The 20,614-nt window shown below is 42.2% G+C and overlaps 2 protein-coding genes across 5 annotated transcripts in view; both read left to right on the forward strand.

Moving 5' to 3' along the window:
• Positions 1-2,948: 2,948 nt before the first annotated feature.
• SEH1L (SEH1 like nucleoporin) lies at positions 2,949-15,856 on the forward strand. Of its 2 annotated transcripts, none has more exons than XM_080378110.1 (9): positions 2,949-3,171; positions 5,019-5,069; positions 6,109-6,255; positions 7,622-7,833; positions 8,948-9,046; positions 10,096-10,236; positions 10,535-10,692; positions 11,360-11,510; positions 15,088-15,856. In XM_080378110.1, exons 1-9 carry the CDS (start codon positions 3,061-3,063, stop codon positions 15,275-15,277), a joined length of 1,260 nt encoding a protein of 419 aa, XP_080234236.1. In that variant the 5' UTR covers positions 2,949-3,060; the 3' UTR covers positions 15,278-15,856. The 2 variants fall into 2 exon arrangements, with proteins under 2 accessions (XP_080234236.1, XP_080234237.1); XM_080378111.1 differs by having other exon boundaries at positions 2,953-3,171; positions 13,416-15,311.
• Positions 15,857-20,442: 4,586 nt separating this feature from the next.
• CEP192 (centrosomal protein 192) overlaps positions 20,443-20,614 on the forward strand; it is a 78,152-nt gene continuing 77,980 nt past the window's right edge. For 2 of the 3 annotated variants that reach the window (XM_080378088.1, XM_080378090.1), the window contains exon 1: positions 20,444-20,611. The gene's annotated coding sequence lies outside the window, so the exon portion shown is untranslated. Of the gene's footprint in view, positions 20,612-20,614 lie in introns of all 3 variants that reach the window. The other variant, XM_080378091.1, reaches the window with a different exon arrangement.

A 20,614-nucleotide genomic window follows, 5' to 3' on the forward strand; every position in this document is an offset into this window, starting at 1 on the left:
CATCTTAAAGCCATAGTGTCCCTTCAAGTCTAAGTTTGTTGTCATTTATCGCAACCTATTATCATTAATCTACTGTCATTCCTTATTACATTTGGGTACAGCACATCTAGTCTTCAGATGAGGTCTACTAATGAAACACATGCATTAGTTTGTTAAACGCTTGCATATTAAGTATGCTTGCAAATTATGCAGAACACAGTGAAGTGATCTCTGTGGCGTGTAACAGCAGCTCCATCAGTTGCTATGGAATGTAGTTTACAGTTTGTAAAAATAAACGCATTAAACGTCAAACCCAAACTGCCAGGCTTACTCCACAAGCAGTTAATGGTTTCTTTATAATTCTGTTAAGTATTTGGACATTCCATAACAAAACCTCTTCACCAAGCGGACAGAATTTGACTCCCTATTGCCATGACCAAACATGGTAATTTTAAATGAGGGGAGAATCAAAAGTCCTTTTTCAAATGGTAAAAGTAATCTCCTGATAAAGGTGGAGATACAAAAAATGTTCTAGAAAAGGTCTGAATTGGACATGAATCAAGAGAATTTGATATGTCTGATTTCAGGAAATTTTAGATTTTATTCTCTTCCTTAATCACTTAATATATGATCTGGAAACTGCATCGTAGCTATAGGGCAGTGAAGGTGTCCTAATGACTTGAGTAGTTTTGAAACTGAAATAAAGCACAGTTAAATACAAGCGTGTTTGCTGTCACTTATTACCAGCATCATAATTTCATTATTTGTCTCTTAAATCTACTAATTGCATTATTACTATTTGGATTGTAGCAAATTAATTATTATTTTTCCTTTGTCAGTATTTATCATTGTAATTAGCTTCAGAATAGCTAGTAAATACCATGGCTTACAGATGAAACGTGCCTTAAAAACAAGACAATGGACAAAACTTGTGCTCAATGACATGATGAATGAACGGTATTTAAAAAATACTAGCAGCAAGAGCTGCGTGATCTGGTGTCTGGTGTGTGAGCTGATACTGCAGGATACAAACTAGAAGAAAGGGCTTCTGCTACTGAGGGACTCTCTGGAAGTTGGTGTTTCAGTGGTGAGAGTACTGAGCCCTCAAGAGCTCGGCTGCTTTGGTTAATCTGTTCGGTGCAGCCTTGTGACTACGCACTAGTCGTTAGTGGTCTACAGTTCCCGCCCAGACCTCAGTCACTTGTGATGTGTTTTCTACCTCGTGCAAGTCCCTGTTCTGCTTCATCTGCTTCACCCTCCGTGATGCTAGCCAGTATCTACCATGCCTCACTCGGCGCTTCCAGATGGACTGTGGATTCCTTCACTGTCTGCATTGTATATCACTTGCTTCACCCTCCCTACGAAACCTTCCAAATTTAACCCCTACACACCTGTCCTCGAGAAGCAGGTCTCAATCTTTTGCACCACAGTATTCTTGACAGAATTGTTTACTTCGAAGAAGAAAAAAATGTAGAAATCTATAATGGAAACCAAGAAAAATTTAAAAACAGAGGATGTTAATTAATCCTTGCAAATAGTTAACAAGACATGGCCTTGGAAGAAGGAGTAGACATCATAAATAGGTCAAGCTAAGCTCGAGGAGAACCAAATAGTTAATGAGACCAAACAGAAAATTACTTCAACTATGTGTGAGCTACCCTGATTAGCATACTAAAAGATCCACCCTTGAGCAAAGAGCCTCCCCGCTAAGCCCCTGGAAAAAAAACAACAAAACCACAACCCCAAACCACTGTACCTTTAAATGGAGCGAGGCTCGTCAGAGCCAGTGATAATTGTGAATAAACGTAATTGTAAACAACTGTTCAAAGCGTATAACATGCTTCACGATGCGTTAAGGGATGTGCTGGCGTTGTGGATTACCGCTGAGCGCCCATCTCCGTGCAGACAGGCAACAGACGAACGTCCGTGTGTGGATCGCCTCTTCCACACGCGGCGACTTCACCCAGATTTGGGGTGACTTCACCCAGATTTGGGGTGACTTCACCCAGATTTGGGGTGACTTCACCCAGATTTGGGGTGACAGCTTCAGGGCTCATCTGACGGTACTCGTCAGTGCGGTCAATCGTAAACTGTAGGTCAATGATGTAAACACTACGCTGCCGTGTTGGCAGTTTCCTCTGCCCGCTTATTGATTTGCATCATTACAGCGAGCTCCAACGCTGCAGGTAAGGTGAGGTAACTGCGCCCAGCCCCCACGGCGCCTGCTCGGCGCGGGAGATGGCGACGGCCCCGGCGGCAAGAGACGGGAAGACGGAAACGGCAGCAGCGCCCCTCAGGCCCAAAGCGCTCCGGAGGACAGGGGCGAAGGGGGGACAGCGGTAACACAAGGCAACCGCGATCACCCGGGTGGGCTACATGGCTGCGGAGGGTGCCTGCGGGCCGGGCCAGCCGCAGCGCCGCGGGGAGGCGGCGCACTGCAGCGCGCGCGGGCCCGCCCAGCCCGGCCCCCGCGGTAGCGCGAGCCTGTCGCTTGTCGCCCCCTGCTGGCGCGTAGCGGCCCCGCCAGCCGCCCGGCGCCCACACCGCGGCAGCCGGCCGCTTCGCGTACGCCTTTACAGGGGCAGGTAGCAAAAAACCCTTCGTAGGGCCCAGCCGTAACGAAGGCGGCAGAAAGGTGTCACCTCAGAGGCGACGCAGGCCGGGGGAAGCCGCCCGGCCGGGGCACCCCGGCTCTCGGAGCTGCCGGGGCCTCTGTGCCTCCCCACGGCAGCCCGCGCCCCGCCGTTACCTGCGGAGGAATTAACGCCCCGACGCACGCGAGCGAGCGCTCACGCGGCGCTGGGCCGCTTTGCTGCCTCGCACGCCAGACTCGCCGTTTGAAGCCGCGCCGGGCGGCCCGACAGCCCGCCCCGGCGCTGCCCCCGGGGCGGAGCGGCCGGCGGGGGAGGCTCCCGGCGGCGGCGGGCAGAAGGGCGCACGCGCAAAGCGGCGAGGGCGCGCGGCGGGCTCTGGCGGCTGCGCGCGAGCCGACGGCGGCCGTTGCCCCGCCCCGCCCCGCCGCGTGAGGAGGGCGCGTGCCTGGGCCGGCCGGGCGGGCGGGAGCGTGGCGGCCGCGGCGCGATGTTCGTGGCCCGCAGCATCGCGGCGGACCACCGCGACCTCATCCACGATGTCTCCTTCGACTTCCACGGGCGGCGCATGGCGACCTGCTCCAGCGACCAGAGCGTCAAAGTGAGCGGGAGCCGCCGGGCCTTGCGCGGGGGGGGGCGGGGGGTGCGCGGCGCCTGCCTGCGCGGCTCCCGCGGTGCGCGGCCTACCGGGCGGCGGGGCCGGGCCGGGCCGGGGCGCGGCGCAGCCTTCCCCCGCGCAGCGGGCCCGCGCCTCCCGGCGGGAGGGGCCCGTACCGCTCCGCCCCGCCGTGCCCGGGGAGCGAAGAGCCGCGCTCGGCGCCCGCGACCCGCCGCCGTGGGCACGTTCCGCCCGAGGTCCCGGCTGCGGTGCGGCCGGCGGGGCCGGGGTGCGTTCGCACGGGGCGCGCCTTGTGTGTGTACGCGCGGCTGCAGGGACGCGGCTGCTCCCCCGACCCCGTGCTGAGCTGGAAAACATCCTTCAGCTGCTGCGGCTGCAGCGGTGCGGCTTGTCTTGTGATTCAGCTGAAAATGCGTGTTTATTGACGGGCCCAGAGGGAAGAAGCTACTTTTTCATACTGAAGTACCAGTAAGCAAAAGGCTGAAAAGTTCTGCGTGTGCTCTGGCAGACTAGGGAAACTGTAGAATACTAGAAACCTTTATTTTTCATCCCTTTACGGGAAAATAAGTCATAGTAAATGAAAAGTTAACTGCTTTTATCGTTTTCTCTGCATAGTGGGAAGTTAAGACAAAAATTGAGGAGTTGCAGAGTTAAGATCTAAGGAATGTAATTTGCAGAGAGCAGTCATATCTTTTGTGAGGTCTTTTCTGTAGAAAGTTATGTCAAATGCATATCAGGTGTAAAACTAAACAAGCAACCCTTCTTCCTGAGGTTATATTTAAAAGTGACAACAAAAAGTAAGTCAAAATGATGTCACTCTTTGGTCTGAACTGATCACTTAAAACTTGCAGCCTCAAATGAATGTTCTTAAGCAAGTTGCCAAGAGGTAGGTAGAAATCAAAATCGATGTTCTTTAGCGAAATAACCTTACTTTTGCATAGTTAAAATATACTTTGTGAGACTGCCTTGTTAAGTTTCACTCTAAACAGAGTTTTGCAACACTTGTAAAGCAGTGCTATTTGTGGCGTAGGTCCTGTTCTCACTAGGTGCGCCCTGCAGAATAGCAGGCCAGGAAAATTTACGGAGTTGGGCCGTGATGGTCACAACAAGGGTTGTGTTAGAGATCCAGGATGGCGCAATGAGGTGACTTTCAGTAAAGTTATATAGCGAGTGAATTACAAATGGGAGTGGATGCCAGACTTTTAAAAGTATTTTTCATGTGGTTACATTCATGAGTGACTTCACAATTTTTCAGAAAAGAAGTCAAAAAGGTGATAAAAATATATGGGAAATTAAGAAAAAGGAAGGTTAAATGGCTTGCGTGTGGTTATAAATCAAGGCAGAAATATCAGTAACAGAAACAAGATCTGTTCCCCCAGCAGTGTCACTTTTTGTTATCCTGCTCTGCCTCTGGGATGATTGCCAGGAGCCATACCAGGGGTTTGTGACCAGATGTGAGCACGTGCGGTGGTGAGGACTGTGGGAGCTCTAGAGTGAAACTGGCCAGTGCTGCTCATGGAACAGAGCGAAGTGTTGAGATCTGTAAAAATTTGTCATCTGTGAATAATGTATTGTTTAAAAAATGAAAGCTTTCATACAGTAGTGGATTTTGTAGGTGTATGCCTCTTCTCCCTACCTGTAGTAGGGATGTTTTTGAGTGAAGTGCAGTTGTGTACTGAGCCAGGTAGAGTTTTCCAGATGAAAATGTTTAGTGATATATATATATATGTATGTATGTATGTATTACTTCTTTAAATGGCTGTGTTTTTTAGTACTACTTGGTAAGCTTTATATACAAATTGTATGATTGTATTTTGATTTTTCAATAGGTCTGGGACAAAAGTGAAAATGGGGATTGGCATTGCACTGCCAGCTGGAAGGTTTGTATTTATAAAAATTACATCGTTATAACCATAATTTCTCCTTTGTTTTTGAAAAAACATGCTTAATTTTTGCTGACTTAGTAGAGCAGAAATACTTCTGATTTGTTGTAGATCCTGTATTTCTTAATGGCAAAATATTTTTTCTCTGCTTTTATAAAACAGCTCTAATATCTCTTACCTAAAGCAGAAGCTAGCATGCAGCCTTATATTAGCACTTAGGAATGTTGGTAGACTTTGTATCAGTAAACATAGCAGTAACTGGTGTTTAGGGAGTTGGAAAACAGTACCTTAATTTTTAATTGAATATTTAATTTTTGCATATTGTAAGACTTAAAAAGAAAAAAAAAAAGCCAGACCTCTTCCTATTAAATGTTACAACCTCTGACCTCTGTGTGCTTGTTGTTTGTTTTTTTTAACCAAACCTTTCTGAGAACTGTCACGTACTCTGCTTCATCAGGGTAATTAGTGCATTCAGCTTCTGAATTGTTTTTAAACTTACTTTTAAATAACACCGCGATACAGTAATCCTTGTAAGTGGAAATGCAAGTGAAGCTTTTGAATTTTCCTTCTCTAAAAAGAAAAGCATTAGGTTGACTAGGTATGAAGGATGAGTTTCATGTAAAAAAGGAGAAGATAAGTAATGCTCTGCATATGCTTTGGAAGAGTATAGACAAGCTAGAAGTGAGCACGGTAATGGATGAAAATTGTAAAATGAAGGTGTACTTTTGTGTCAAGGCAGAATCTTATCTTGGAAGTTACGGTTTAAAGGGAGTAATAAGAAATGCCTTGAAATACACTTGTAGTAATTACCTTTTAGCTATTAATTAATAGCAACAAAACTTTGCAGTGCTTAAGGAATAAATGCAAGAGCTGCTGTGAAACTTAGAGCTTTATAAAAGAACACAGGTTTCTAAGGATTAGTCTTACTACTTCCTAGAATTTAATTTTGCTTCTGCAGAAAGTAATGAAAATGTATGATCACTTGGACTAATACAGTAAGTACATTACTCTGTAGCGTTTTGGTGTTATCTTGCAGACACATAGCGGATCTGTGTGGCGTGTGACATGGGCCCATCCTGAATTTGGGCAGGTCCTGGCTTCCTGCTCTTTTGATAGAACAGCAGCTGTATGGGAAGAAATAGTGGGAGAGTCAAATGATAAACTCCGAGGCCAGAGTCACTGGGTGAGACTTCAACATATTAATTACAGTTTATATATGTGCCCATATAAACAGTTTTACTGTGCCTTACTGATTTGTTTGCTTATCATAATGGGCTGAAGCTGCAAACTGTTGAAATTTCAGAACTAAACAGAAGACTGAACATGCAAATTGTTCTAATTACCAAGTTACTGGACATTACTGGTTTTGCAACATATTTTCTATTTCTGAAACAGAAAAAGCACACTCTTTTTCTTCTGTTAATATGGAGTGTCCCTGATTTTGCCTGAAGTATTTGGGGAAAACAGCTAGATGACAACATTCAGGCCCGATTAGTGTCACTGCTGTTGGTGTTTCTTAGTAGGATGTTCCCTGGCAAGCAACTTGCAGACATGAATTTCCATCTGCAGTAGAATCAAAGTTGTACATTTTTTTCTGTGACAGGAGCTCATCTGAAACTGTCTCATGCTGTTCTTTTTCATCTTTCAAACGAGATCAAGTTTTGAGGGGAAATTGTTTGCTTGGAAGTGGATTTTCTAGGTAGCATTTCATCAAGAGAATTTTAGATTTAAACAGATTTTCTCAGCTATTCTTCATGTGTACTCTTATATAACTCAGTATAATATTCCTGCCTCAAACATTTTGTTTTAGATTGCTAAAATATCTGCAGTTTTCTACTGAAGTTTTCTAACATTAAAATACATAATTACAAAGACTTAAGTTGTCAGGAGTCGTGGGACCCGGTGGGGCGTGGAAGCTCACTCCTGGGTGCAGTTGTGATACATAGCTTTCAGCTCAAACTCATACTTTCTTGGCCAGGAGAGGATACAACTTGAAAAACAAATGTTTATAACTTTTTCCTCTTTCACCCTAGCTAATCTTCCTGTCAAATGTCTGCTGTACTCACCCATTCCCTTATCAGAAATAATTGTTTTGATGCTTCAGTTGGAAAATGTTTCATGGTAAACTTCAGCAGCACTGAAATTAAAAAGCAGTGTTGCTAGGCATTGCAGTTAATATTGTCACCGGTATGAACGAAGAGGACAGTTTCAAACTGCCTGTGGCCAGTATTCTTCTATTTTGTGCTTTTGTTATGCGGTTGGTGGTTTTTTTTTTTCCTAAAAAGCGTAATCTAAACAACTCTTTTTGGCATCAGAACTTTGATACCACTATGAGTATATTTCTTGATGCTTGAAATGGCATTAGTGCAATGACCTGCCACTTTTCCACTTCATTGGTGTATAAAGACTTGTTTTTTTAAGTTCTTGATGGAAGAGGTAAGTGATCCTATGAAATGGTGTTGTCAGACTTTCATTAGGTTTCCTTAGGGGATAATTTTTTAATGGAAATTTCTAGCATTTCCTTCAAGAATTTCTGCCTTTCTTTGCAGGTGAAGAGGACCACTCTAGTAGACAGCAGGACATCTGTTACAGATGTGAAGTTTGCTCCCAAGCATATGGGTCTTATGTTAGCAACCTGTTCAGCAGATGGAGTTGTAAGGATCTATGAAGCTCCAGATGTGATGAACCTTAGTCAGTGGTCACTGCAGCATGAAATCTCATGTAAGCTAAGCTGCAGTTGTATTTCTTGGAATCCTTCAAGGTATGTTATTAAAACTGTAGGTTTTGCTTTATGACTGTTTAAGCAGAAGATCTAAAGAGTTAGTTCTGAAGTTTTGTAGAATAAATTCTAAAACTGCATGTAGAAGATTGAGTGTACTTTAGTCAGATCTTAAAGAAAGCTGCTAACAGTTCTTTTAATAAAGCAAGAGCCAGAGGAGTGTTTCAGAAAGCCCTCTTGTGCTCTGTGAGGTAATAGTCCCAGCTTAATTATTTTTAGCAAGTAATGAGCTAAAGAGCTATGGAGTGCTCTTTATTTATCCCACAAAACTTAACTTGGATTTTCGTAAGAGAAAGTGTTTATAAAGGGACAGTTACATTCTTAGGAGCTCAGTGATATACTTAACCTTCTTGAACAGGAAGGAATCAGAGAGGAGTTTGGTTGGGTATTCCTCAGCCAGAACACATACATGTAGAGGTTCTCCTTAGCTTTTCATCTTGTATCCTCCCCCAGCAATAACAGGAAGGGAAAAAACAATCAGAACTCCTTTGGATTCTGTTTGTCCGGAAGCGCTTAGTTGGCTTTCCCTATAGGCGTAGTGGTCTGTGGCCTGCTGATCCAGTTGATCTTCTCTTCGTTGGTAGTAGTCTGTCCTGAAGATTGAGAGTACAGGCTTTCACTTTAATGCATGGGATGGGGTTAAAAGTTGATACAAAAACTAGAACTCATCCACGTTTAGCTTTTGTAATCCATCTTCCAAAACCTGAATGAAATCCCACTAAATCAATCATTAAAAGTACTGCAAAGAATGCAGACTGTGCCATGAAACTTGTGGCAAATACTTGACCGCAGATGCATATATAAAATCAATCCTGTTCTCTGGGACCATCATCTTGAATTGCTAAATAATGTTTCCTAATGATTTCATCTTAGTGGGTGTATAAAGTGGGCTTTCAAATCAACAGAACAGAGATTGTACCAGTAACTGTGCATAGTACTTATTTCTGTTTCCTTGTGATCCCCCTGCCTTGTGATATTTTATTTTTGTTATGTTTTGATTTCTTTATAGATTACACATCTAAAATTTAAAACAAGATTTGGTGTACTTTCTGTGGAATCACCTGTAAATATAACAGTATTTATTTTCACCTTTTAGCTCTCGAGCACATTCTCCAATGATAGCTGTAGGAAGTGATGACAACAGTCCAAATATACTGGCTAAGGTTCAAATTTATGAATATAATGAAAATACCAGGTATGCTAAATGACAATGTATAACACTTCTGGGATCTGAAAGTAGTTTTTAATTTATGGCCTTTCATTTTTTTCCTGTTAATAGATGTGGAGGGGGTTAGTAAACAGTAATAATACATTAATTCTGTCTCTGAGCTATTAGATGGAAAAGGAGAGGGAGACCTCGGAATGGTAACTGATGTTAATCAGACATGATACTGGTAATTTTGTTCTGTCATGGTGCAGAAATGCCAGTGTTCCTACCAGCATTTTAACGGGAGGCTTACTCTGCTTTTGCTAATTTATATGCTTAATTTTGCACAGGGAATTAATAGGGCAAAGTTGAAATTTGAATTGTGTTGCACTTGGCACCATTTTGTTCAAGGTGACCTTAAAATCCTTTTAAAAGCACGTTTATAATGACAGAAAGTCCTGTGAATTACCAGCATTCTGTGAAAGTTCAGTTTGTACAGTTAAGAATTCAGAAACCGAAAAGGCCAGGAAGTGTGTGCACAACCACTTTCAACTAAATGATGAGAGACAACTTGTGTTTCAGTCAGAATGATTGGTGTGGGAAAGGAGCCAAGGTGTTTTGTGGGTTTATGCCTAGCTTCAGACAATGTTCTCTGTGCATTAACAGTAAAGAAAAGTTGTTGTAACTTACCTGGTAGTAAATAAAAAAATGGGACACATGTTTATGATAACAGTGGAGGAGGCAGATAGTGGTCTGCTTACAAGCACAGAAAATGTAGTAAGTTACTGAGATGCAAATTTCCTTTAGATTTGTGAAAGGGAGAATGTCTATGTCCCTTTTTCAACTGTAGACAGTAATGTTCTTTGTTGTACGATTTAGCACACTGTGTTGTTAGTAGTTACTGTATCTGATGTATTCCATTTCTGAAGAAATCTGCTTGTAATTGTTACTTAAATTTATGTTAAGAAACTTTTTATTTTTACAAGTCTCATTGTGTATACTAATCCCTTTTCCCCTGTTCTACTATGTCTGGTTTATATAACTTGCATCACTGGTCATTTTGATGGTGTTAAAGGTTAATTTCTTATGCTGTACAGGAAGTATGCAAAAGCAGAAGCTCTGATGACGGTCACAGATCCTGTACATGATATTGCATTTGCTCCAAATCTGGGAAGATCTTTCCACATCTTAGCTGTAGCAACTAAAGATGTACGAATTTTCACACTGAAACCTCTAAGGTGAGCTTAAAAGGAAGATTATTTGGTGCGATGTGGTGCATACTATATAGTCTTATTTTAATAGTATCTGCAAAGCAAAAGTAGTAACAAGTGCAGGACTGTTTTTAGCAGTCTGATTTTTAAGGTGACAAGACTGTGAGCAAGTCTGTTATTTTGTCTGAATATCTCAATACTCCTAATGTAGTAACAATTGTGATATAAACTTCTTGAAAGATGTAGTCCTCTCTTTTTGTCATCATGTTCAAGCCCAGACCTTTGAGCAGTTGTGTGCAGAAATGTCACTTTTTTTCTTAAACAGGAAAGAATTGACTTCATCAGGAGGATTAACAAAATTTGAAATTCATATCGTGGCACAGTTTGATAATCACAACTCCCAGGTGTGGCGAGTGAGCTGGAATATTACAGGCACAGTGCTTGCCTCCTCTGGTGATGATGGCTGTGTTAGGCTCTGGAAGGGTAAGGTCACCCACCTGAAATCCATTAGCTTCTTTGCATGCTGAATACACTTGAGAAATTTTACTCAAAGAAATAACCTTGGAGTAAAAGTTCATTTTAGATTTGTGAATGATAAATATTTTTGTATTTCTATTTACATGTCAGAAAAAAAGGAAATAACTTTCTGTGGTGGAACACTTGCATGATTTAGGCTGCTGTGAATAGTTTTAACTGTACCCTTAAATTCTTTCACCAAACTATGTAAAATTGTCATTATAAAAATTAACATGGCTACTGCATTACTAACTTTGCCTGCTGCCAAAACCAGAAAATCTACATTCAGTCACAGTGTTCAGGGAAAATGGCTTTTTTCTGTGTAAATTTCCAAAATCAACAACCACCACCCAGTGGCACTTTTCCTGGACTGTTCTCGTTTGTTTTACAGTATTGTAATTACTGTAAAAAGGAAAATAATTGCCTGCTGAACAAAACTGAGTTTTAAATTGTGGATAGGCAGAGAATGTCAGACAGCTAAAGGGCCAGATCCTCAGCTGTTTAGAATTTATATATTGGTATTGAAGTTCAAATCTAATTCACACCAGGTGCAGAGCAGTTGAAACATCATAGTTGTATCAAACGCTGAGCTTCAGAAGAGAAACTAACACTTCTTGTATGTCTGTATTTGCAGCTAATTACATGGACAACTGGAAGTGTACTGGTATATTGAAAGGTAATGGGAGTCCAGTGAATGGTAGTTCTCAGCAGGGAATTTTTAATGCCTCTCTAGGTTCAGCCAATACGAGTCTACAGAATTCACTAAATGGATCATCTGCCAGCAGGTAGGTTAATTAGTAGACTTACTTTCAGTAAATAGTCTCTTCTCTGAATCATCTCAATTTTACTTAGCTTTCGTATTTGTTTTATAATTTCTTTATTGAAGTGCACTGTGATTTATTGCATGAGTACTTCTACAAGCTCTTCTAGTGTTGCTCTGTGATGGTGTCTGTTATGCCAGCGTTAAGAGAAAAATGAACAAAACCATAAGCCATACTGAATCATTCCGTATAAATAAGCAATGTCATCAACTATTTTCACTTTGAGACCTTTCACATTATTAAAAGTAACTTTCTGAAATAGTTTCAGACAAGGAGAAGCTTGATTGTACTGCTGTGTAACTGCCCTTTTGTTTTAGATGCATGTTAAACAGTGAAGCAAAAATACCAGCAACAAATTTCTGTTCTTCACTGGGATAATGTAGCAGAAAGGAAGGAGGAAAAGATACTCCATAATGTATGGTTTCAACAATCATATACTAATGTTAGTTTACTTGCATTTTTGCAGGTGTACTATCAATTGAATAAAAGTTTTGGGTTTTTAAAATCTTCCTCATACGCAATTCTTATTGCAGATTAACTTGTTCTCTTTGTTATGTTTTTATTCTGTAGTAATTGCTGTTCAGTAGGTAAATTTCATTGCCTCTTCTGAAAACCATTTTGATCTGTGCACACTGAAATCCTGATATCTGAGGCCTGCATTTGTATGGTGGAGTGTGTACAATCAACTTCACAGGATGTGTTCTATGTAAGGACTGGATGTGGCCAGATTCCATAGCAGCAGCTTCCAAGTTTTGTGGCCACCTTTTATATCTTTCAAATGCCTTGGGTTAGCCTCCATTCTCATCCACACAGAGCTACTAAGATGGCTTTTTTTGAGTTTAAAATGCTTATCGTAAAGTACTATGACAGTTTGCTTTTGGAGAGTAGCCTTCAGCCCCTGCCCTTCAGCAGTCAATCCCGAATGGCAGTTCTGGCTTCCAGATCCCTAGCTGTGTTGAACAGAGAAGAACTTTCACATTTTCATCACAAGATAAATGGGAAAGCGAGAAATGGTAGTGGCCCAAGCCTGATACTGGTCATCTGGTTCCAGGTGCTACTTCCAGTGTAGCAGAAAAATGCTGAGATGCAGTCCTGTCTTGGAAGTGTGATGTCCAAAGCTATGTAACTATTTGCTTGGGCTCCATAGGGAGATACAGGATACTTTATACTTCCCTAGCACAGGGTGTGGTTGCACCGTCTCCTTGTCTAAGACTGCTGCTGCCAGAAGGACTCCCTGAAGTCGGTAGTAAGCCGTTGTAAACCCGAAACTTTTAGCATTATTTTAGGCTCCTTCCATTGCACTGTATTTCGAAAGTGGGGTTTTTTTTCTGTTTTATTGTTTGCTTGTTTGTTTTCATAAATTATTCTTGGCTCCAATTTGGAATTAACATTTTGTTACAGAATTAAGTCTGTGGAATTTCAGAATACATGGTGTCTTGTCCTAGGATTGAGCCTTACTATACAAAAAGATGCACTTAACTATACTTTCTTTTGTAATTACATTGGCTTGAATTGCATAAGCACAGTTGCTAACTTTTGTCTTAGTGTATTAATGCTTATAATAAAGACTCATGTACTGACACTTGACTAAATTGGTATGCCACACAGCGTTTATTTGGTCTGTGACTGTGGATGCTATGTTTCAGTGTCTATACATTTAAACGCTTAGAACAGCTGAAGTATAGGCAGATCTGGAAAACTTAAAGCACAGTTACCAGACTGGATTTGTAATCAAAATAGCTTCCAAACTGATGATGTAGAGTGCTGGAAAAAAAGTCAGTAGGGCTGTATTGTTATGTTGATGTAATTGTGTGTCTAGATCTATGATACAATTTCCATTCTCCATTTGTATTATGTCCTTTTTAACAGAAAGCAGAGCTGATACCAAGCTAACTGGAGTAACTTTGGTGTTTTGCTGCTTGTTGCATGCACACAGGAATGGAAAATGAACTCCTTTTTCCCCTCCCCAACGCCGTTTGACCTCTCCCAAGACACCAGCAGCCTGCTAACTACTAAATGCTATTCAAAAAGCCTTTTTAAAACACATTGTGTACGTTTTTTGTACTAGCCTGCACAGTTTGATACTGTTGGAACTCCTGATAGAAAAATACTTGGAGAGGCTTCTTGTTCGGGAAAAAAAACCACAGCCAACCAACCCAAACCCTAAAACTTCCATCAAAACACTTTTTTTTTTGAAAGCTTGTCAAATTAAAAGACTAGTTCATGACTAAAAGTGAGATTATTTTTTTTTGTCCTTAATTGGGATGGGAGGAGGGAAGTGACAGTTAAGAGAAATTTCATTAAAATTGTTTTGATAAATGATCTGTTTCGCATTTCATAATGTTCATTGTTTAAGATTCCTAAACATCACAAGTTTGTAACTGCTTTGTAATATATGCAGCTGTTAGTTTTAAAGGAATAAGAAAACTGTGTTTTGACAATTGTACAGATGGTAGCTTTTGATAGTTTGGTATTGCTTCATTTATACCTTAGTATGACTTCAAATAAATGTTTTGTAAGTACTGTCATACTTTCTTCATCCTAAGAGAAGTACTTTTTCTGATGTGTATTTGTACATTCCTATGGTAATAATTCCATGGAGTAACTAAAATTCTCTAAGCGTAGTATCCTAAAAAATGCAAACACTTGAGCCATACAAACATAGAAACCAAAATGCAGCTTGCTGTGAATTGTCCCTTAATGTCATTAATTGTATAGCTGTTTATTTATGTAAGACCACAGAACTGTAAACAGGACAGAAAATATCTGTAGGTATCTAATATAGTTATACTAAAATGCACAAGTATTACGGGTAAGTTCTAATAAAAACAGCAGAAAAATGACATGAAATGGCATAATTCTGAGTCTTGCATTCACCAGGAATCTTAAATTTACTCTGAGGATTTTGCAGAAAAATGTAAATACATACAAAGACTGTATTTCACTGAAAGTAGTTATTCTCTGTAAATGTATATTATTAATTTTAAAGCATTGTAAAAACAATGATGTTTTTACATCTATTTTGGAAGCGCTGTGAAGTTAATCTGAATTAGATGCATATGCAGAAAATGTACTTAAATAATATTTAATGTATATTTTGTGTCACAAATGAAGCGTTACTAAAAGCTCTGTTAACAAATTGCAGGAATTTTGGGAGAATTAAAGCCTGTTAATAGCTGTGCTACAACATCCTTTTGATTTCCAAAGCAATCTGTTCTTTTGTAAAGATGTATACTAGGATTCTTTTTATGGTATTCTTTTCTATGAATTTCAGTGGAAAAGACTGTATTATTTTCCTTTGAAGAACAGTTTCCAGATTTGTCTTGTTTTGAATTACAAGCCTTGATTTCTGCTATTATGTTCTATTGGTTTTGGCATGGATATACTAAAGCCTTTTTTTTTTTTTTCCAGCATGTCTTTTCTCCTCTTTGGTTCTCCTTGTATTTACTACCTTTCTCTTTTTCTTGTTTTGTTTTTTTGTTTGGTTTTTTTTGGTTTGTTTTTTTGTTTTGGTGTTTTGTTCCTTTCTTAATTGTTTCAGGTATTTCTTTCCCCCTCTGGATTCCCCACGGGCTGGATCGAGATGGTCCAGTCATGCCCAGCTCCTTCCTCCTCCTCCTCTGATAGAGCACTCTTGCGATGCTGACACTGCCAACCTCCAGTATCCTCACCCTCGCAGACGATGTGTATCTCGGCCTCTTAATCTATTACCTGAGAATGAAGGGGTTTAACATGTTACTTTAAATAAACTCTGAAGGGCCTTATTTTGGTGTTTGTGAATGCTTCCATTTCTGGCTGCCTTTGATATTTCTTCTCTCGTACAGAAGATTTTTAAAAAAATTGGGAACTTCATGCATGTTTTGCAAAACAAACTACAATATTTGGAATATGTTATTTATGTTTGTGTGTCAAAGGAACATTTTATCAGTACCCTTTGAGCTATGGCAACACATACAAACAATATTAACCACAAACTATGGAGTAGCTGACTTTTAATATGCCTGTCTTTTTTTGTCTTTTTTTTTCCTTTTTTATTTTTGGAATCAGTTTAGTATGGTCTTGGATTTTTTTTCTTTTTGTATATTGCACTGACAAATGTGAAACGTACTCTCAAAATTAAATATGCCTTCAAGAAGTTGCTGAGTAACTAAAGGATGATATTGGATCAACTTGTAAAAGTAACAAAACCATTCCTGTGTATACTGCAGCAAAATAGTTTGGAATATTTGGTGACTTAAGAATTCCATCTTGCTGTATAAATATTTAAATTTTATAATTGTGGTTGATTAATAAACTTATTCTAAAAGGTCTGTATTGGTATGCTTTTTCTTGTAATAGGCTTTTTTTTTTTTTTTTTAAACTGGCTTCTGATCAATGTGCTTTTTTGGTCCAGGTGTCCATTCTCAGCTTTGCTTTTGTGCCATTCTGGATGTGCCATTGCCTGTTAACGTTTTTGTGCCACAGGGTGTGCTCAGACTTTTCTCATGGGTGTGTGTTGAAGATCTGCAGAGACTACTAGAGTCTTTAGGTTTCAAAATACCGTGTAATTCTTTTTCCTGTGATGGAATAATTTACTTAGGACATTGTGAAGAAATAGTACTGACTTGAAAGCCCCCTTTTTGATGTGTCAGCATGAACATCATTGCTGTGGATCAGCATGCTGGCATTGGCTCAAGCTTTGGCTGGTGTGGGACAGGTGAGAGGCAAAGACTGGACAATGAGTGCGTGGTATTGCTAGGGAGTAGTGTTACTGTGCAGGATGTGATTGCTGAGCTTGTTCAGCTAGATCTTAGGGGGAGGAAGCATAAAGGTGGGCTCTGTGCAGAAGAAATCATGTATTTCAATGTGCCTCAAAGTGGGCTCATGCTACTTAGGGCTACAGACCACTGGCATAAAGAGAATGGAAAGGGCAATGTGTGTTCTTCTAAAATGATAGCAAGTTCCTGTGAATTTTACTTGTATTGTGGAAAAAACACTAGAGGTAACAGTGATGTTAAGAGTGCTTGCTGACTGTGTGGAGGTAGGCTGCTGACAGTTTTCACCAGCAAGAACAGAACTGGGGAGTGGGGCTGGAGGTAAAGGTTTAGACCAGGGGTCCTCAAACTACGGCCCGTGGGCTGGATACGGCCCCCCAGCGTCCTCAATCCGGCCCCCGGTATTTACAGACACACACACCCCCCCGCCGGGGGTTGCAGGGGGAAACCAAGCAGCCGCAGATGGCTGCCTGCCACTGCATCCGTGTGCCGGCCCCCTGGTTAAAAAGTTTGAGGACCCCTGGTTTAGACCTTTTTACCAAAAAGCTAACTTTTATAAAACCATGCCACACTTTGTATGGTAAACAACAGAAATGTTACATGATTAAATGTATGGTTTAAAGGGGGGTTGGAAATATTATTTCTCTGAGGGAGAATGAGTCTGGGAAAATTACTTTGGGGGGGAATTGAAGAAAACTGGGACCTAGCAGAAGTGTAATAATACCGGAAGTTTTTTAGGATAAGATATAGCTTATCACTTTCAGGATGGTTGGTATGCATGGATTCTACCCCAGCTCCCTAAGCAACACATACTACCATCTCAGCACCTGCAGACAGGAGTAACTTGGAAGGGGAACTTGGTGGTCTGGTAAGCTGTACAGTAGTTGTCACATGAAGAATATATGAGATGTTCGCTGCTGAGCCAACCATTGTGGCAAAATTACTTTCCTCAGATGAAACAACCTCACTGTAATACTAATGCACACCTCCATCCCAAAGTTACCCACTTCCCAGGTACTACACCTCACTGGGCATGTGATACCAACCAGTAACAAAAATATGTACAATTAGAGTCACTCAAGCTCCAACTAAATGTAAAGAAAGTGGACTGGTCCTGGACTGAAATAACTCTAAAGGCTGGGGCGGGGAGGGGAGGGATTTTTGTCTACACTACCGAATTGTGTTGAACACATCTGTGCATGAAGTTGGGTCAGGCTGACCCACTCGTAAGTTGTTATGAGTGAAGTGACTTCTAATCAAGGGAGTCAGCCTTGGAAAGGATGGGGACAAAGAACGGATGGTGAAAAGACAACCCCTGTACATCAACAGAAAATCAGTTGAAAGTAGGACAAATGTAATTGTGGTAGTGGGAGATTGTGACTTCCAACTCAAACAGCCCCCCCCCCCAAAAAAAAAAAAAAAAGAGGGCAAAACCCCACTTGGGGAGCATGCGCAGTTAGTGAAAAACTTCAGCAGTGCTATCTGAGGGTGCGCGCTAATCAGCATTAAAAGCCAGAAACTTGTAACCAATCCTGTGTATGACACTGGATATGCAATGTACTACAAAGTATAAAAAGTGAACAAATGAGGAGAGGAGTTAGGGAAGACTCCATCTGGGATCAGTCAACAGGCCAAGCCTGTCTTCTCCGCCACTGAGACACCTACTGGATAAGAACTTTATTCTATGACTAACTCATGCTAGCTGTTATCAGGTGTATTATTGTAAGCTCGCTTTGCAGTCACTCTGTTATCACTGGCAATCTTTGAACTTTAATTCTGTCACAAGCTTGATAATCTTCAGCTGAAGTTAACTTTGTGTAAGCCTCCAGAAATCTGAGTAGTTGTGATAAGGGATTTGACTCAGCGATGCTGTCAGTGGGGGCCCCTGAATGGGTCAGTCAAATCACGTTCCACCCCCCTCCCCTCCCCGATACCATGGGCTGTCAAATGCAGGTAGCGGGCAGGCTGGTTGGACACAAGGGTCTCATCTTTCTTGGGAAACTGACAGGCTGATCAAATACAAAGGGTTTGAGGAAACCCCTCTTCTTAATGTGAGAGTAATTTGAAAAAAAAAGACAATTGAAACTATGATACTAAGACTCATTCCTAAAACAGAACAAACTGGTTTTGGGTATGCAAGGAGCAGAATACACTTTTGAAGGTTTAAGCCACTTGCAGAATTTCTGTCTTAACCATTTAAAAGGTCACTCCCTTCAATACAGTAATTGATCATTTTCTTACTGTATGTCTACTTGTACCAGGAAAAAACCGTAGGGCTCCTTCCTAAGCAGCCATCAGGAAAAGCAAGGTGGCAGTGTCTACACACACCGTTGTTTCCCAGTGCTAAAAGTTTGTGCTAAGACCCTACAGTGTCTGTTGGGTATGCCTTAATTACTGCAGTGTAACAAAGTGTCAAATATATTCAAAGATAATTCTTTATGTGTAACTATCCTTGATATGGCAGATCTATGGGAAAGATTCCTGCTTGCATTTTTTTTTTCATTAAATTTGCTTCTGTTATTCTTTTGGAGCCCAGAATAACCAGTTATGATAATAACATAAATGACCACTTTTTGCAGCTTTCAGTGTGTGTTTTTATAGTTAATTCAGCATGGTCACATTATTTTCCTCTGTGCTGAACATGTATTATTAGATATCCTGACTAATCTCTGTCAGACTCCTGATGGAAAAACGCTGTTACAGTTTCAGCGCAAACAAGTCGCATTTCCAATGGACTGGCCAAGTATTTTGACTTCAACAAATGAACTTAATGCTGGTTTTGTTGCCAATCCTTGCCTTTCCCCCTGCCTGCCACTTCCACTGACATCTCTCCAAACCCGGACCTTGCATTCCGTATCCTTGACCTTTGCTTCCTCAAACTCATGCTTTCCTCTGTATTCCTCTGCCTTGCTCCCATGAGTCAGGATTGTGAACTGGACTTTTGTGCAGGATCTGGGCCCCTGAATGTAAGCAACAGAACCCCCAGGAGGGAGATTGTAGAAGGGCTTAGAGAGGGGTGATGAGAGCAGGTACTTGCAGTATTTTAAATTTATCTGGCACTTTGAAGTCTGATGTCCCTTTTATTCTTCTGAAAGAAGATATGCATTATCTTGTATACTGTTTATGGGCTTGGAGCACATCTCAGCTTGAACTTCCAGGGCTAGAGGGGTTTGGGTCTTGCAGTAGTAGCCAGGAGGTGGCTTTCTTGGGTTGTTTGGTTTTGTTGTCATTTGTTTTTGTTTTGAACATATTTGAACACAGTATGAACTTCTGATGAGGCTGAAGGTGTGAATGTTCACTCTCTTTCTAGCTTTTTGCAATCTTCATACCAGGAATATGACTGTAGAAGTGCACTGTGAAAATGTCCTGGAATAACACTGAATTTGATCTAAATCTTTTAAAGCTGTCATACACACATACACGTGTTTGGAAGGCATCTGCTGCCTTCTCATCTATCCTCATAAATGTGCCATTTTTGCTTCAAAATGGAAATAAAATTTTCCATGTACTGTGTATAAACTGCACGTTGCTCAACCTCATTTACGTGACTCATATAACAACACCACGACAGAAAACATAGCCAGTTAATACAAACAGCGCCTGTCATGTAAATACAAGCCGTCACCTAAGTAAATCCCGCTGAAGCTTTTTCCTCTTCACACGGCTCTGCCCTGACCGGGGCCGCAGGGCCGGGCACGCAGCACCGGCGGCTCAGGGGCTCCGCCGCTCGCCTGCGCGACCCCGAGGTACTCACCGGTACCGGGATTCAAACTCGCCGGTCCGCAAGGAAATACTTCAAATAACCGATCGCCCCCGCCGCTGCCGAGCGCCGCCCCGGGGGCACGGAGGCACCGCGCCCCGCCCCCGGGCCCGCCCCCGTCCCGCCGAACGGCCTCGCCCAATCAGCATTCCCCTCTTCGCCCCCTCCCAAACTTTTTCTTCCTGCCGTCCCCCGCTGGCCAATCGCCGGCTCGGGTTGCGGCTCGTCCATTGGCTGGCAGCGGGGCTGGGCGGGAGCGGGCGGGCGAAGCGCGCGCGGGCTCGGGAAAGTTTGGGAGGCGAGCGGCGGCGCTGCGCACGCGCTGCTGGCCAGCGGTTGGTCTGGGCGGCGGCAGCCGGGGGTGTGTGGGGCCTGTGTCTGTCTCGCTCTGGGTGAGCGGGTGGGGCCCGCCCGCCCTGTAGGGGGCGCTGCGCGGCGGAGCGGAGAGGGGCGGGACGGGACGGGGCAGCGGGCGCCGGAGGGCGCGTAGCGGCGGGAGCGGCGGTTTGAAGTTTTGGCGGTTGGGCCGCGGTTCCTCCCGCTCCTCTCAGGCG

This window comes from Falco punctatus (genome assembly GCF_963210335.1).
Source record: "Falco punctatus genome assembly, chromosome: 3".
Lineage (NCBI taxonomy): Eukaryota > Metazoa > Chordata > Aves > Falconiformes > Falconidae > Falco > Falco punctatus.